This window comes from Agelaius phoeniceus, chromosome 1 (genome assembly GCF_051311805.1).
Source record: "Agelaius phoeniceus isolate bAgePho1 chromosome 1, bAgePho1.hap1, whole genome shotgun sequence".
Classification (NCBI taxonomy): domain Eukaryota; kingdom Metazoa; phylum Chordata; class Aves; order Passeriformes; family Icteridae; genus Agelaius; species Agelaius phoeniceus.
This window is the reverse complement of record NC_135265.1, coordinates 10290097-10309183: the sequence shown is the minus strand read 5'-3', so window position 1 is coordinate 10309183 and position 19087 is coordinate 10290097. Positions and strand designations below refer to the sequence as shown.

Below are 19087 nucleotides of genomic sequence, written 5' to 3'. Positions count from 1 at the left end.
ACACAGCACGACACTGTTGGGGATGCTCACAGGGAGGAGAATGAAAAAGCTGAGGTGATACAGCTGAGGACAGCCTTTCCTTAGAAAACTCTTTGGCTGTGTGGTGCTGCTTCTCTGCCTGGAAAACAACAGAGGGTTCAAGAGATTAAGGGGACATAATATGATCAGTAATGGTGACAAAATTTTAGAACTTCTGGACACCATCTGGATCTTCACATAAAACATAGAGAATTTCATTTTCTCCTCTTACTGCAGCTACAGTACTGATGCTGGAGAGTTGGATAGTAGCATCACTGTGCTCTTTCTCAAAGGATGGGGCTGCAGCCACACGTCCCCTGGACCGTGCCCAAGGTCTGAAATCCCAAGTCATGAGCAGGACTCATACTGTTTGCCTCAGTCAGGCCTGGAACCTTCTTTGTCGTATTCTATCTGATCATTGAGAGAGGCTTAGTAAGATCAAGTGTGTTAATAGTTACTGATACTAAAATTTTACAGAATTTTAATCTTCTCAAGTATAAAAGATACAAACTGCATATACATTAGTCACAGACTTTCTTCCCTGGAAAACCTTTCTAAAATCTATTTCCAAGGCTTGATGGAATCTGTCCTTAAATATTTGGGCTGCAGAAAAAAAACCGCAAACAAACAACCTAACAAAATTCAGGATGACAGTAGAGAGTGCCTTTGGGAGATTTAGGAATATCTGATGAAGACCCAGTGTGTTTGAAAAGTGTGAACACCTAGGAAGAGCAAAGGACTTAGTACAGCATTCCTCATAAACTCTCTGTGGTCTGGAAAGCAGGGCTCAAAGCACATGAAACAGCTTGAGCAGCTCAAGGGACAGACAGGCTTGCAAGAGGCACGTTGTTCAGGATGGCTTGTACACATGCTTTGAGGGAAACTCTTCAAAACTTTTCATGCAGCTTAGGTATTTCTGGCAACTCTATGTTATGCATTATGTAAGCAATAATTGTTAGATGATTAAACAAAAGAAAACTCCTTTTAAACAATGAAAGCAATGAATCTGGAGACTTTATATACAGAACACAAAGATTTGGGGGTAAATACAAATTTTCAAAGCATTTTGAACTGCATCAACAATTTAAATAAGATTTGAGCTCAAAGAGGATTGGTGTCATTACTTCAGTATGGAAACTCTAAATCAGCCACTTACTGCCAGCACGGTATTAGAGGATTCCAAACAGACAGATGGCCAGGCAGCAAGTAATTGTTACTTATAGCTTTACTGGCATGTACCTTTCCTCAGCAGGCAGACTCTTCCAACAACTGGAACTGAGGAAAAGCTTTTGGGTCCTGGATGTGTTGTGAGATCAGAGAACTTGCCGTACCTTGGCACTGCCTGCCACTGTGAACTTTCCACTTTTACTGCCCACCAAGGAACACCCAGGCTCAGCTGATACAAAATACTATTTATTGCAGGAAAAATGCATTTACTTCTCTACCACCTCTATTGTGATGAATTTCTGTCCATGTTTGGATGCCATTCTCTCTGTGTGTTTGCAGTCCTGTGCCTCATGGATACCTCCATAAAATTTTTCCTTTTAATTTGGCAGTCCCTTCTCAGAAATATCATCAAATCAACTCTGTCTAAATCTATATGACTCCTTTGTTCTTTCATAAACCTATCTGTTCTTTGATGATTAAGATTATTAGTCTCATTTGTATTTACCTCTATATATCAACAGCTGTTCTAATTTCATTCTTGTTCTTTATTTCCCTTCTACATCCACTGTAACAGAGCACAGAACCATGATATGTTTAAGTGAAAAGAACTTGAACCATGATTGCTGGACTTCATCCATCAAGAATTTGTTTTCTTCTTAGGGAAAAAAATTCTTAGCTATATATAAACAAAAATATTATTATTTGATGCATCTCCTTCATCTGCTGTCTCTTTCATGTCAAAGAGTACTGGGAACAGCAACAGAGGAAAGGGTTGAGAAATAACTGATGATATTTCTTTTCACCTAAAAATGTTGATTCATTGAAAATAAAACATCACAAAAATCTGACTGTGGACAATCTTCTGATAGAACAGATGTAAGTTCAAAATTTCTCTGCTAGTTGTAGGATATGTGGACTATTAATATTTGAGATATTAGCTTCTGTCATTCCACAGAAGGAATAATGATGACAGTTCCCAAGACTGTTTCTACACAGAACGTTAACAGTAATTTGTTAATTGGTTTCCCAGGCTACTCAGCTTCAGCAGCCTAATGAATTATTTGCTCGAAGAATTAAACACTGGGGTTTGGTGTCTGGCAACTCCTGTGTCCTCAGCTGCTGGGGCAGCCCAGCTGGGGCACAGCCTGCCTGGTGGCTCCTCTGCACAGGGACTGCCCTGGGGTTTCTTGCTGGTGAACCTGATGAGCCTTGGCATGTATTAATTCCACTCATGAGAACGACTGCTCTCTTAGCGGGATGCCAGTCATCACAAAGGGCAAGAAAGTACTTCTGAAGTGAGAAGACTGGAAGGATTCTCCAAAGCCTTGCAGTAATGATCAGATTCTTGTGAATGATAAAAGAAACGGTTTTGAGATTGTTATTTGGGAAAAACTGATAGCACTTAAGAAATTGATCCAGAATGCCTGTGTCAACCAAGAGCCAGAAGAGGAATCTCAGACAGCAGTCTCAGGAATCAGAGGGGCTGCACTGTGCAATTCTCCGTGTCTAGGGGTTTTGACATGAGAGCTTGCCCAGAAATCTCAGAGCTAATGGCATAACCAGTCTCCTCTGCAAACCAGCTGTGTCAGTAGATGCAATCTGCCCTTTCAGTCCACCTGCTACATACAGCTCAAAGTCAATCCAAAGAGGTATTCTTTTCTGCTACAATGAGAATATTTTCATTACCTGACAATAATACCATCCTACAAGTTTTTCTTTCTACATTAATGTTTCCTTCTGCTCTCAGCATGAAGGTTATAATACTGTTTATTAGTTTGTAGTATTTCTTTTTTATGATACCAAAGATGTTTTAAACAGGTATTTCTTCTTAATATATGAAAATAATTTTTGCATATGCAGAAAAAGAATTAAAATTATCTTTATCTTTTCTCATAGAAGTATCCTTGCTTTGCTTGTAGCTGTTTTTTGGGGGGGCTATTTAGGAGAGGTTTATGCTGCCTCCTCAGTCCCTTTTAGTACATAATACTTACATTACAACATATATTAAGTCAATGGAAAGGCAACTGTAATATATTCCCATTCTCAGCTAAAAGCCAATATATAAATGCTTCTTTTTCTGGACACAAGGCATGTGCTAACATGTCATTTAACTGGGTACTTTCTATGCCTTGTGAGGCAAAACCCAGATCCATGCCAGGGGTAAACTGCCAGGGAGTAACATGGAGTTGCCTTAAACTCTTGGTTCTCTATTGACAACTTGAAAAAAAAAGAGTTGTGGGGAAGAAAGATTTAGTAATACAGCTGTTGTTCTACACAGTGATAAAACGAACCCTGCCAGGGATCACTTCACTCACCCCTCAACGTTTTGCGTGCGTGCCTGGCTTGAGGGGTCTGTGCTCGATGACCTTACTGGTCTCACCGGGGAAAGGCAGCCCGGTGCGGGCACGGATGCGCTGCCGGGACGGGCACCCAGGCTCCCTGGGCGTGCATCACGGGAGGAGCGGGTTCTCCGGCACCTGGGAGAGGGCAGCGAGGGGTGAGGAGCATCCAGTGCCCGGAGCAGCCCGGAGATGGCAGCGGCACCTGCGGAGCGCAGCGATGGGCGGGGGGGTCCCGGCTCAGGGCAGCGACTCGCACCTCTTATGGGGGGAGCGGCGGCGGCAGCGAGAGGGAGGAGGAGAAAAGGAAGGCGAGGAGAGGGGCAGGGGAGACACGGGCGGGCGGGCGGGCAGGAGCCGGGGGCTAGAGGAGGAGCTCCGCGCAGAGCGGCGCGGGCACGGCCGCGGTGGGGCCGGCAGCTGAGGCTCCGGAGCGGGGCAGGTGCCGGCAGCGGCCCCGGGCCCTATGGTGCCGGGCGGGACCCGGACCCCGCTCCCCGCCTTCCAACGGGGCCCGCGGAGCGCCTTGGGACGGGCACTGGGCGGGCATGAGGACCCTGCCGATCGTGCTGCTCTCGCTCTGCTGGAGCCTGGGGCCGGTAAGTGTCCGCCCGCCCAAGGCAGCGCTCCGGGCCCGGAACGGGCTGAGCGCACCGCGCTCACCTGCGGAGCCTGAGCGGAGCCCTCCGGGCTGGCCCGCAGCTCCGCGGGGCGGGGGCTCGGCGCGGCAGGTGCGGGGACAGCGCTGCCTCTCGCCGCTGGCTTCGGCTGTCCCCGGGCGGAGAAGGCGAGGGGAGCGGGCGCAGCCCCCGCCCGGACCCCCGAGCGCTCCCCCGGCGCTCCTGCCGCATCCCCGGGACGGCTCCGCTCCGCCGGGCACGGTCCCATCCCCGGGACGGCTCCGCTCCGCCGGGCACGGTCCCATCCCCGGGACGGCTCCGCTCCGCCGGGCACGGTCCCATCCCCGGGACGGCTCCGTTCTGCCGGGCACGGTCCCATCCCCGCGCAGCCGCCACCTGAGCCCCGCAGTTTTCCCCGCAGCCGGGGGACACCGCTGGTTTGCGAAGAGTTTTCACGGAGCGCTGCCCGGGAGCGGTCCAGAGGCCACTGGCCGTCATCGTGCGGGGAAAAGCTCCACATCCACAACTGCTCTGTAATATGTACAATGGGATTGCAATGTACAAAGTAGACAGAGTATTGAGGTCTTCTTTAGGGCGCCTGCTTTTACCATCTTTATATTTTCAAGCGTTTCTTAAGTAGTTTGTAAAAGTCAGTTACATTGATGGAAATACAATACACAAAAAGAAAATTTTTAAAGCCTTTTATATTTTTTGTTACACTAAAAATCGGGAAACCATACTGAAGGTGAGTGCAAGCTCTTTGTCAGAGGAAATGTTCACCAAATTGCTGGTCTAGATGCTTTAGAAATTGTTAAGCTGCTTAATGTGCAGGGATACTCCTGAGTTGGATTTCCAGCTCAGTGTGCACCTTTACATGCAGTTCTGTATTCACTGGTGACTAAGGATAACCTGCTGTTGGTTAAGCAGAGGAAAATATGGATGAGCACAAGTCCTAAAAAGTGGTGAGTGCCCTCAAAATCTTGATGTGTTTCGGGAGGTAGTCAGAGCCATATAGTCTGGAACTCTAAACATCTTTAGCTTTGTGAAGTCCATCTGAATGAACAGGATGTATTAGAACATGGTACAGGACAGCTTAGCATGTAGCCCAGCTGTGAAGAGTAATATGCTACCTTTGGGTAATAACAAATTTTTAACAAAAGTTTACTATTAACTACTGATATTTCAGAGGTACCAGAAAGAGAAGTTGTTTATTCAGCAGTAATAATTCTTAATTGCAGTAGCTAGTTTGACTTATCCTTTATTTATTTAACATTTTTATTTAGTGAACCTTCCTTTCCAAGACCCAGTAATTGTAACACTTCTTGATGAGTAGGAAATCCACTGTCAAGTTAGCACTTGGAAATGAAAAATTGCCAAAAATAAGTTTTGTGAAAGGAAAGTGCTATTAAAAACCTTATATATACATGGGACTTTCATTTTACATGTCTGCTACCTGCAAAAACGATTATACATATCAAAATGTTGGTATTTTCAGTATAATGCTGAACTTTCAATTATAAATTCTAGAAATCCTAATTTACGTTAAATATGTGTCTTTGAAAGGAAAAGAATTCTGCATGTGAAATGTATAATTTCAATACTCAACATAGAGAAGAGACATGGAAAAGGAAGTCAGGTTCTGATGTTGCAGACAGTGAAATGAGACATTTGGAGAAGAGACAGATTTTTGTGAGTTTTCAGCCCCTGCTGTTATGCTTATGGCTCTTGCACTGCATTTTTAAAAGCTGTGCAAGTGGTTTGTCCACAAAGAGACTGCAGCATCACCAGGTTCTCAGTCCTAACTCTGGATCCGAGGCTCTGGGCCCAGAATCACAACTTAATTAATTATTAACTTTTTTTTTTAATTGCTGTGTCATGCATCAGAGATCATTACCAGATTCTATTATTAAATGTCTCCTAAAAGATGTGAAAGAAAAGACAGAAACTTGGAGAGACACCACCTTTTTCTTGGTAATTACAAGTGTGAGGTGTGATGATGACTGAAGTACTGCACATTCCCATTTTATTTATTTAAGATGCGATTTCATTTGAGCTAATCAAACTGTCCCATCAGCTCCACTGACATTTCCAGCTATTCCATTTGCCACCTCCTGCAGTAATTTCTCCCATGCAGTCTCTTTCAGACTCCATGTGTTTCTCTGTGAACTCTGCCTCCCTGAGTTCAGCTGATCCCAGCACAACTTTCCAGGGTCTTGTTTCTCTCTCCACTGCTGCTGCATTCCTGTCTCTTCCTGTGGACATACATAAACTTTTCTGAAAACCAAGGAGCTGAAGGGAGGGCTTTGAACCAGTAAAGGCTTAGTGCTTTAATTTTTAAGTAGTGGGGTTTTCTTCCTGTGTAGCATTTGCTTGAATCAAATAATCATGGTCTGGGACTTTCAGGAGATAAAATATACATGGTGGAAAAGGGAAGAAAAGCAGAATTTACCATGTCAAAGAGAATGAAGTTTGATCAGTTTTTTCTGTGATTTGTATTAAACTTTCAGCTCCCTAACTTACTACAAAAGGGGAAAAGAGCAAATGTATCTACTCTCCTTTTTCAGTTTCAGCTCAGAGTTTTTCTGGAGAAAAGGATCTGGTGGCACAATATTGATGAATGCACTAGAAAGCTAAATGAATACTACAGGAAGAAGCCAGTAGAGTATTTCAACATTTTGTTCTGAAAAGTCAGTGTGTGAGAAGCTAAAATGGGCATTGAGTGTGTCTAGCACGTGCTTGGGTGAAACCTGTGCCAGTTAAAGTTGTTGCTTTCAGTATGGGTAGTTGCATTCTTCATGAAGCATTTTCATTCTAGTTTCAAGACATAACCCTTTTGTTAATTTGACACAGGTGAATGGTGTCCATCCAGAATGCAGATTTCAGCTGGAGATTCACAAGGAGGAAACCAGGTGCATGGAACTCCTAAAGAATGCAAAGCCAGTGGACTACAAGGGTAAGACAACTGTAATGTAGAGATAACTGGATTATTGAAGATTTTCTCTCTTTACCTCCTTTACTGTTGTGATTACAGTTTCTGTAGTTGTCTGAACTGTGCTTTTTCTGGTTTTTAGAATTTATGGAATTTTGCATTAAATGCACTGCTGCAGCAAGCATGTGGTGAGAGCTGTGCAGGTGCTAAGAATGCCCTGGCTGGGACCCCAGCTGGGAGCAAACACATTCTCGTGTGCTGAGATGTTGTGGTAGCATTTTCTGACTGGCAGAGCAGCTGTGATGACAGGACCAGCAGGAAGAGCAAATCTGGGGAAAGCTGAAAGCCTTGGAGCCAAGCATCTCTCCCTAGCTGAGAGTAAAGTGCTGGTGGCAGGGAGGATTCTGGGTTTCCCAAGTGGACAATGTTTCAGAGTCACACTTAGAGGACCATGGAGTCGTGCAAAGGGAAAACCAGACAGCTGTGTTACACCCAAAACCCCAACTCTCTCTGTTACTTTATTGTTTTCATTTTCTTTCTGCATAGAAAGATAAATATATAGCTAGTGACACAGCAAACTGTAATTTAGCAGAAGGAAGAAGAATAATAGATGTAGGGGTTTTGTTAGGTTTTTGGGCTTGGGTGTTTTGGTGGGATGGGTTGTTTGATTGGTTGGTTGGTTGGTTTCTTATTTTTTTGGTTTTTAGATTTTATTAGGTTTTCCTTCCTACATTCTCATGGGAGGAGAAAAAATGTTTATGGAAAAATAACATTTTTCTTGTAAGTTGAAGCTGCTGGTAAAGCCATTTGTTCAGCAAGTGGAATAAAAAAGTGAAAGATAAATTCAGATTGTCGCTATGTGGTTTATTTGGGCTTTTTGTGTTCATTTTGTTTTGAACACACTCTGATAATGACTATGGGATCTCAGAGACCTGCCATCTGCAGTGCTCTTTGAGCATAAACATCAGTCTCAACTTATAATGCTTTTTCCACCTCTCCTCAATTTAAATGTGTAACTCTCTCAGTGCATATTCTAATACTAATTTGTATTTAAAAAATTCAAAGGATCATCAAGAGTTGGTATTTTATTATAATGTCTCCATTTTATTAATCAAGATAAGTAATTTAAAAAATGCAAAATTTTACTGGAATAATTAATCTAGATTTAAGGCTTTTATTTATATATAAGTAGTGAAGAGAGATGGCTGTTACATAAATAATACTGGTGCAAAGCCAGATGGAGAAATAATTAGTAGGCCAGCTTAATGAATTAAATCATGAACCAATAAATTCCCTGTTAGCTGTTACATGTCTTTGAAAGTCAAGCTTTCCTCAAGACAGACTTTTGTGATCCAGATGCTGAAGTGCTCCAAGGGTATCTTTGTGATGCTCACCAGTTTTATTTTGGGTTCCCTAGGGGAAGAAAGAAGTTTGCTGCCAGTATTTTCTTCCCAGCCACTTTTCACTGGGAGAGGGGTGCCTCCTGAAGTAAAATGCTGTGACAGAAAACTCATGTCTTGGGAGGACACAGGATGTCTGATGGTGTTGATTCAACCCTGCAGACAGTGGCAGAACAGCAGATTTAGATATTTTATTGAATACCCATCTGAAACTAAGGGAATATTCCATTTTGTTGGAGACTGGAATAAAGCCCCTGCTTTATGAAAACTGCATGTTTAATATTGCAGGAGAATTTGTTCTATGCTTTCTGTTACAGATACTCTCACCAAGAACCTCCAGAGAGTAGCCTATGTTAAATATATGCATTTACATGTACAAAAATAGACATTCTCTGTGTGTCCTTGTTTTCCTAGTCAGCTCTCTGTAATCATACAAAGAAATAAGGACTCTTTTGAACAGTCATAGTCTGCTAAAGAAAATTGACAAGCTGGAACTAGTCCAAATTGTAGCTCCATGTGTAACTTGTAATACATTTGAAACATAATTCTTTACAATAAATTCCCAAATGCTATTCCACTTTATCCTGAATGGGAAAGATGGTTATACAGGCCTTGTCATACTTCTCTAGCTTTAGTATGTGCTACCTGACTTACAAAAGCTGTAAATGAAATCTTGTGAAGGAGCTGTCTTGATCTTGGAAATAAGGGTTCACTGAGATTTGCCACAGAAAGCTTGGAGCTCCATTATCAAAATCAGTGGGAATATTTTCATTAATTTATTGGGCACCTGGGAAACGTTTGCACCTCTGTGTCACATAGTCCAGAATTTGGTGGGCACGCACAGCTTCTGAATTTTGGAGGATCCAAATTGTATGGGACAACTTTGAACTAGATGACAATTCTTTGAACTAGATGACAATTATGACTTCTTCTTTGAACTAGATGACAATTATGTATTAAATATCTTATCTTCTCAGCTCCAGTTAGGAAGGTAAAAAGGAAACATTTAAGGGCTATTTGGGTTTCTTTGACATGATAAAATTATCTTATACCTGAGCTGTCTCAAAACATGAGCTGAAGAGTTTTGCTGAGTAATTTTTGCATTGCACCTAAATCACTGACGGTGAAGTCTGTGAAGCACTTCATGGCTTCAGCAATGTGTTTCACACAGTAGTGTGTTTTCCAAAGAAACTTTGTACAAAAACAGTGTAAGCATCCTTTGAACAGTGCTAAGGATATGCTAAAACCAAGGGACCCAGTTGGTCTAAATTCTGCCCATGTCAAACTGTGAGACACCCAAGCCTCTTGCTTTGCACCCTTTGGGGGATTTTCAGGCATTAGCACGTGCTTTTCCATTAGTGCACAGCATTACACTCAATTTAGGGCAGAAGTCACTCTCCAAAGACCTGTGGCAGTGCTTTCCTCCCTCTAGTGCTCTTTAGAACATCTGGTTGTTTATTTTATGAAGACTGCATTAGCTTCTATCCCCATTTGTTGTCTTCTTTCCTCCTATAATTTGGCCCCTGAGATATGGATGCACCTTAGCTGGAAGCCTAGGAGAAGTTCTTCTATCTTTGGGCACATTTGTTTATTTTTGAAGGGCAGATGAATTGCATTCTAACTACTTCATAATAGCTACAGATTTTGAGGTCTATATGGAAAAAACTGATTTGTTTTTTATCTGATACTCATGGCTTAAAGTAGTTGAAAATACAACAAATTGTCCTTCTGCAAATTTCTGCCTTTATTCAGTATTTAGAATTTTTCCTTATAAAGTAACTGCCCCCTTTCTCTTCACCTTCAACTGAAAAAATGAAATCTTATGGTCAAAAATGTTAAAACTCAGGGTTTTTTTAACAGGGTTCTATGACTAAAAGTTCTAAAAAAGATTTAATTATGAAAATAATTAGGTTTAGGGACTTTTGATTCATCTTGGGTTGAGTGGCTGCACAGTTAAATGTGTCTTTTCAGATTTTGATTTCCAAAATATGTTTTCGTGAGACCCATACGTCAGACAACATTTTTAATTTTAGATATGGCTTTTTAACTTTGAGGAAGGGATGTAGATGAAAAGAAAAATGGCTTTGGAAAGAAAAAAAATTCATAAACCTCTCAAAGAGAAGCTTCATAATGTAGCTTGTAATAGGAAATTAAAAGAGACAAGACACCAAAATGATGCTCATCGTTATTTGTAAGTTTAAAGCAAGAGGGAGCAATATTGCTGTGTAATCCAGTCTCCTGAATTGCCCTGTCAATAGAATTTTCCTCAGTGATTCCAGCACTGAGCTCATGATCTTGTGGATGAACCAGAACAGTGGGATGAACATTCAAATGTCAGACCCATGGCAAGTTGCCCAGAAGTCAAATTTATCTGATCAGGTTACCTGTTAAGGTTGTTTTTCCAGGAAGAAAGGTGCATATTTTGCATCTACACACACCCCCACACCTTTGTGTATAATACACACACCTCTCTCTATAGCCACACCAATGTGATCGCTTTATCCTCCACGTTAGTAAATAGGAGGCTGGCACAAAGCCAGATTGGACCTTTCTTCTGCTACAGGAACAGGAATCTCCTCAAGGTTCCCCCTTTATTATGCTCCCTGTCTCATCAAGGTCTTGCATCAGGTTTTGTTTAGTTTTGAAGCTATTTTCTCTCTAAAATGAGTCAGTACTCCAGACTGCAGTGGTGCTGACAGTCCTCTGAGGTAGCATTCAAAGTAGAATTAAATGAGATGGTGGGGTCAGGGAACTTCTTTCATGCAGCACCAGTAACTCTTGGAAGTACCACTTTAGCTTTCTTAAATCTCTGTGCTGCTGCTTTTCCAGGTGTAGTACAGATATGTTGCTACTTTTTAGTTCACACTTTTTTTTTTTTTTTTTAATGAAGGAAGCTAAAGGGGCTGCTTTGGATATTTTTATGTTTTGGCTTTCAGTGATTGAAGTGTCATCATTAATGACACCACATAAAACTTACCCTTATGGTATTGACAATGTCTGGGCTTTGTGGAAGCTGTACTTAAATATTTGAGGGCAGAAGAGAGGCAGAGCTCTGTCTTTTAAGGAGGCTGGGTGAGAAACAGCCTTGAATGAAATGAGTTGCCTACTGGAAAGTAACTAACTGTAAATAAAATGGTGAAGACCAAGAAAACATCCTGATCAGCCTCAGTCAAAAATCTCACACAGTAAAATTTACTAAGAGTGACAATAACAAACCCTTTTGGAAAGAAGAGAAGCACCAGGTGCCCACAATGATTTTGAAGATCTGAAATTTCTGCTCTACCCAAAATGTAAATAGAAATTTGCCAGTAGACATTAGTATATGGCATTTGTAGCCCTGAAGAAGGAAAATGCACATCCATAAGTGAATTTATTGTGTTTTCCAGAAGATTCTGAAGGAAATACTGCCCAACATAATCTTGCACTTCAGTCCTGATAAAGTCAGCTGTGGCCATGGCAGTCTATTGTCTATGGCATCCAAAGCTGAAATACCACAAGGAAGGAATTTTGGGTTCCAAAACACTGAAAAAGCTTCAGCTAATGCAACAAATAGCACATGGGTTAGACATAATGCATACTAGCAGAAATATATGGTCCACTTCTTAACAGAGACTGTTAATATTTTGTGGTGGGATTTATATGAACAGAAGATTAATTTTTAATGGTAATTTTCAAGAATGTACAGCATGTCAGAATTGGGGCAACATAAAGATGAGGGTACCTCTTACAGCTTTGACTATACACACATTAATATATTTGCATAAGAATAGAAAATAATGTTCTTATGGTAAGATTAGCATGATGTTCAGTCATTCAAAAATAAATGCTCTTGTCTCCATAGGACATTTTGAGTAATTGGAAAGCAGGATTTACCCAAAAAATTTCGACGAAAGTTTGGTTTCTTTTTTGGGGGGGATTTATTTCAAAGTTTTGGCTGGCAGCTTCCATATTTCCCCACAGAACCCTAAAAATAGGTAAATTACATTAAGTGTAAAACTGGCCAATAGATTTTTGATTGTCTAAAGGGAAACTGTTTTTCAAAAGGATAACAAGACATTTCTTCTGAACTGTTTAATTTAATGAAAATCCAGAAATCCCTTAGAAATCTTGGATACAGTATTTTTGCCATTCCTGGTACTAGAACTGGCTTTTGAAGAACCTATGAACTTCAAATATTTTAGGTTAATATGAGATAAACCCTACTGGTTTCACCATTCTATTTAAACTAGTGAAATCTAATGTATACTGTAGAATTTCAAATGTCTGTTTGCTGTCTACAAGTAGTGTTTGTTGACTGGAAATTAGAAGTTTTTCCATTGGCTTTTTCTCCATGTTTCTGAGTAATTGGAGCTGTTTCTAGACCCCACTGCAGCCACAGGACTGCAGGCAGGCAGCTCCACTCAAGGGGCTTTGGGCAGGCAGGGTCTGGCCGGTCCTACCCCAGGTCCAGCAGGTGTCCCCAGGCAGGTGTCACCTCCCTGGGACAGGGACATCAGCCTGCAGGGGGGGTCAGGGCCCAGCACAGGGCACCAGGGCTGGGCAGAGCCCTGGCATGGCTGGGCAGGGCCCCAGGGCAGGGCAGGGAGAGGAAGGCACAGGCTCTGAGGAGGATGAAGGCAGGGCCAGCACAGCCTGTTCCTGCTCTCAGAGCCCTGCCAAAAGCAGGTGGGAAATACCCTCAGTGGGGCAGCCTTTTTTGGGACTGTCTCGTTCCTATTCCCTCTCTGAGCAGTTCTGCTTTGCTCCCAGCTTGTGCAGCACCTCCTTTTCATTTCTTTTTTATCACTTGTGTGAAAATGCAGAAGGAATGTCAGTCCATATATGTTCATAGTTCCCATGCGACCCAAGTTCCATGCTGTGGCATACAGACCTGCAGTCCAGAAATCATTGTCCATAAGAGGTGAGATGGCTCCTGCTCTGCCAAGTTAACTACAAAAATCAAAACATTGAAAAATAAACCCTAGGCTAGCTGTCGACTTTCTGACTCATTTTCAAAGCACTCTGTTGTTTTTTCATGTTTTATGCACGCCTAGACAGTTTTGAAAAATGCTAAACCTCTCTTGGAAGTGACAATTTTAAAATCCAAATACAAAGTGCCACCTAGTGGTTACATATTTATAAAATGTGTCTATAAACAAAATTTTCCAGCACAAGCCCCAGTGTTTTATGTTTTTATAGGCAAAGAAGTACATGTAGGTAAGTGAATTTGTTGCTCAAAGACTGGATCTCAAAAAGCAGGATGATGCATGGGGTGGCTGCACTTATGTAAGCTGAAGAAAATGGGAAACAAAAATGTAGTTTATAGTCTGTTATGTTTCCTTTAATTATGAACTACCTGCAAATGCATGACAAGCATTAAAGAGCAAACATTCAAATAAAGTAAGTGATCTCATTGAAACTAGCTAACAATAGCATCTGCAGTGTCCTCTGGAGGAACAGGAGAAGAGACTTTTGGGCAAGTCACTGAGCAAAGGATTTCAGGGAAGTTTGGTTGTTTCCTTGGATATTCTGTGAATGACACATCAGAGAAATAAATGGTGCAAATGAAGACATTGAAAAGGGATTGTTCTATGCAGGCTGCAGGAATCTTCTTCTAGACACCACAGAATCAGGGATGAAGAACCTTTTCTCTTTTTGCCTTTGCTGGTTTTGCTAAGAGTTGTTAATGGCTTAAACCCAGAGATCAACTCAGCCCTGCACAGATCCTTGCTCACTCCCCAACAGCAGGGCTGGGGAGAGAATTGGGAAGGTAAAAGCTGGAAAACCTTTATGTTGAGATAAGAACAGTTAGATAGGGGAAGCAAAAACCCACTGTTCAGCACTGTTCCAAACCAGCTCTGTGTCAGCAATTGTGAAGAAAATTAACTCCATCCCAGCCAGAACCAGCCCAATAGTTAAAGAAAAAGCTGAAGAATATAATAGTAGACATAGAGGAAAAGAGGAGCTAACACAGATCTAAGCTGGACTGATTTTTTATGCATGCACATCAAAGTAAAAGGAAAAAACAATCAATGCTTGAGAATTTATTGAAGCACACTGAAAACATAGAGACTAAATCAAAAAATAAGCATAAAAGAATAAAAAAGATGCACATTAAAGTACATCTGGTACTTAGAATACTTTAAAATAGTATAAATAAAAATTATAGACATTACATGAAATAAACATTGGAGCAATTAAAGTGTTGCCTTAAAAGTGAATTACAGAAAGAAATAGAAAGCTAGGTATAGAAAGTATAATTTTACTGGTAAAATTGTCACCAGAACATGCCAGACCTTATTTAAACCAAAAATATAAATATTTTTTATCTGACTTGATCAATATCCTTCAGAGACAGTAGAAAGCAGGCCTACATATGAGAGAGATGGGTAAAATTTCCAGAAAATGATAATTTAGATAATGATTTTATGAGTGATGCACTGATGGATGACAGTCCAGAAATCCTAACACTGAATGAATTAATGGCTGGACAGAGAGTTATAGAGAGTGAGTTGAGTGGAGAATACAAAGTTTGATCAAGTTAGATATTCTATGTAGGGAAACAGAAACATTGAACACAGCATTTACCACACCTTCACGTCCCAACATCGTGGTATTTAAAGCACCACAGACTGCTTTGTGGTCGCTGGAAAGAGGCAGGCAATCATTGGGAGCAATTAACCTGGTCTAATTTCATGTGTTTTAAGATGAAGTCAAGTTAATTGTATCCCACCTCTGCATAAGGGATGTTTTCCTAAGAGAAAAAGAAGATAAATGAATGCACTATTGTTAAAAATCTGTAGTAATTGGAAGAAAGGGGCAATGAGGAAAGGTGTGATTGGAAAGCCCAGAAGATGCATTGCTGTTTACCAGTTGTAATTCTAGCAGTAATTACACCAGTAATGCCATTTCAGCATTCAGACTAGATTCAGATGCCCACTGTAGTCATTCAGTGACTGTAAATGCCTCCAGGACATTTCAGCAGTTTTCTCAGATGTCTTGTACCATTATCAATAAGCCTGTAGATAATCATAAATTGAGGCTTAATATTCTTGGAGTTCTGGTGACAGCCATTTCAGTTTCACTCCCATGATTTCTGATGCATTTGAATGTAGTCTACATGCAGGAAATACATCTTTGGTATTACTTCATCCATTTGATTTGAGGAATCTGAAACACTACCATTCTCTCCTGAGCCATAGATGCCTGTAAAGTCCTAAAATACTGAGGAAACATAAAGAAAAAAACCCATATTTCAGAAACCATAAGTGACTTGTGATGTTTTGAACATCAAAAACTTCTATACTGAGTTCCTTGCAGCAAGCTTTGAGATTTGATACAAATTGTGTTGATTAATTTTGGTAGGAATAGGACTTGAACTTCAATTTTTCAATATAATATTCCATGCAACTGAGGCTTGAATAAGATTTTAACGTGTTTTCTGTGGAAAACACAGCAATGGAGCCCAGAAGTCCATGCCTGTTTGGCAAAACCTTAGCCCAGTCAATGTACAGTAGCATAGAAAAAATTTACAAAGTCCTTTGAGCTGCTTGCAGATTACTGTAATAAACCCACCATCTTACAGGGTGGATTAGACAAAAGGGAAAATTTGAGAAAGTCATCAGCTTCCATGGGGGTGCATGAACAGCTTCATGACTCATCTCAGCTCTCACTGTTAGTGGAAATGGGGTTGAAATAAAAATGTCTGAGGTCTTACAAGATGATAATTATTCTTGTGTACTCCAGGGCTTGTTTATGCTGGCTCAGGCAGTCCATCAATCAAAGCCAAAAGAGTTTCATTTTGTCACTGTAGTTCTGAGCGCTGGCAGATGAAGAAAATAGTTTCTTTGTCTTTCTGATTACTTGTATGTCGTGTTATTGATGTTGGTTTTGGCTTAAAATCAATTGGGGAGGAAGCATGACCTGAATTGGTTCAGGTAAACATTCTTTTAGTTTGAGTAAGCTCTGGTGCTGCATCATAGAGATTTGGGCTGGATTTTGACCCAGAACTGCAACTCAGGAAGGACTTAAGCATGTTGAAATTCCATTTCAAAGGCTCTGAAGGTGACCTGCTCAGTGTAAACCTCTGAAATTGTGTACAGATGGCCAAGCCACCATCAGAGATCTCTCAGGGATACTGTTGGTAATGCCAAGAGAGGCTGATGCAGCACACAGGGCAGTGGAGGATAAGGCATTGCATTATCTACTCACAGAGATAAACTTTGTGAAGCATTCCCTTTAGTAATTCCTGATTTTTGGCATAATCTTTCTGAATATAGAACAGATGCTGCATTTAGAACTGTACAATCTTAAGAGGAGTGAAAAAAGACCCAATCCCTATAAGCAAGTGAATCCTCTGGAGAATTGCACTTCCTTGGGAAACTGCATAAAGAGGACTCTGTGGAATTGGTGATCAAATGCAGAATTTCTCCCATAATCCTCCTCTCATCTTCATTTATCATCTCCAGGCCTTGTTCTTGTGCCACTCAGAGGCTCCCTCACAGCTACCACACTTGGATGATGTTTCCAAAGGAAAGCAAGGCCCATGGGAACACTGTGCCACTGCCTTTCCTTCGTGCTGCAGCCAGGACACAGCCCTGGGACAGATCCAGCTGCTGGTCCTGTTACACATTCTTTGGTTCCCTAGTTTACTTGTGCTTTGAAAGTAACTTAAACTTTGAATGCAGGATGCTGCATATTTTAAGTCAACACAAGCTTGTCCAAGTTTAATTGCACTAAAAAGTTTTTATACAAATATAGAACTTCTAAATATTCCTTTTCAAGTTTCATTTAACTCATGTGGCGTGATTTTGGGCATGACCTCACTAGCATAGAATAAATTAATAATGAATTGCTAATACTATAAATATTCTGAAGAATAATATGGCTGTGAGGCAGTTCCCAATCCAAGTTTTATGTTCTCTACTGAAAGGAACAAACTGTCCCTTATACTGCTAATAATCTTATGGATATAACACCAGTGGGATAATAGTTTGATTTTTGTCTTTAACATCTTTAAAATTAATTACAAACTAAAAAATTTAATTGCCCTATCTGAAGACAAATGCCAAGAATTTTGCATGATTCCTTTTTTTTTAATAATTTGAACTGAGATAATATGAGTAACATTTCCTTACTTCTTTGTCCTTGCAAGGCTTGTGTTGAAAAACTTTCATAGCTTTTTGCTTAGCTTAGAAGGAATGCATTATAAACAGACACCTTTAAACAGGGCATGATTGAGCCAAATGCCTGAGCACCCATAGGAAGATTTTCACTCATTCACAAGATACAGCCTTTGAGCCCCATTGATATGGATATCAACATGGGCAAAGCTGTAGCAAGTTGCTTTCTAATTGTAACAAGCATTTATTGCCACTATAAAATATATCTATGAAATTTGAAGCCCCCCTGCCCTTCCTGAAACCAATGAATAGAAACATTCTTTGTTCAAATATCTGGTTTATAGTTTGAGAGATTATTCTGTAAATCCATGCCTGTTGTTCCAGTCTCCAATCATAATGCCTGCCTGTCATATGTGGTGCTGAGTCCAATAACCTTCTTGCATATTTATTTGTGATGTTCAGTCTGCTTGATAGAAAACTCCATTTTAACTGTGATTAGGAAATTCTCAAAATTTTACAATTCTTAATAATCCATATCAATGCTCAGGAGTTACTTTTTAATCTTTCTTACTTTTTTTCTTAGCATCCTCACATCACAATGACATTGTTTTAATGAGACATTCTGCAACCAATGTATTAACTGACCTCAAAATTGGCTGGTTAATCAGCAGACTATTATGATTCCTTTAAAGCTTTCATGGAAAATATAATTTTTTCAGCTTTCTTGAAAGAGTCTAATATTTTTGAACCACTTGTCCAAAGCTTTCACCAGGTCTTTATAAATAAACCCAGCTTTCAAGGCTGTTAATTCTGGTTTTGTTTCAGGATGTGTTGGAGTTTGGGATAACATCACCTGTTGGCGTCCTGCAAAGATTGGAGAGACTGTCACTGTCCCTTGCCCAAAAGTATTCAGCCTTTTTTCTGGAAAACCAGGTATTTTATTTTAAGGTGTATTTTTACTGGCTTCTCTCTGGTATTCTGTAATATAATGCGCTAAGAATGGTTTATTTGAGGGTTTAATTTTTTTGTAGATTAAAAATTCTTGTCAGAGCTGTTCAGGGTACACCGTGAAAAGACCAAATTATCATCTTTGTGTTCTTTTTGGTGTTCTTTGAGTTAGATACTAAGTGTATTTCTGATTCAGTGAGACTCACCAAAGCTGCTGACATTGCTTGCTCTTTTTTGACCTATTTTGTTAATTACTAAGGCAGCTGAGCCTGACTGACATCTCTAACAGTTGCCAGCAGGCCACATGTAGGTTGTTCCCTCTGTGTCTCAGGAGGGGAGCTCTGCCTTGCCATCATGAGAATAAAGAGCCCACATTAACAGATAATACCTAAAAATTACTGCTATTGCAATTTAAGGTAGTTATTATGAAACCTTTTATTCTCCTTTTTAATGGAACTTGAAAAGAGCTCATCAGTGTCTCAGGCTGCTGAAACATTTAACTGGTTTGAGTCTCCCATCTTCTGCACCATCTTGTCAATACACCATATTTTGCCCTGTGGCATTT

The 19087-nt window shown here is 40.7% G+C and overlaps 1 protein-coding gene across 1 annotated transcript in view; it reads left to right on the top strand.

Moving 5' to 3' along the window:
* Positions 1-3873: 3873 nt before the first annotated feature.
* Positions 3874-19087, top strand: part of VIPR2 (vasoactive intestinal peptide receptor 2) — a 51382-nt gene continuing 36168 nt past the window's right edge. Inside the window, exons 1-3 of the mRNA XM_054636535.2 lie at positions 3874-4123; positions 6995-7097; positions 18400-18507. Coding sequence (XP_054492510.1) covers positions 4073-4123; positions 6995-7097; positions 18400-18507 — 262 coding nt within the window. The 5' untranslated portion in view covers positions 3874-4072. The remainder of the gene's footprint in view (positions 4124-6994; positions 7098-18399; positions 18508-19087) is intronic.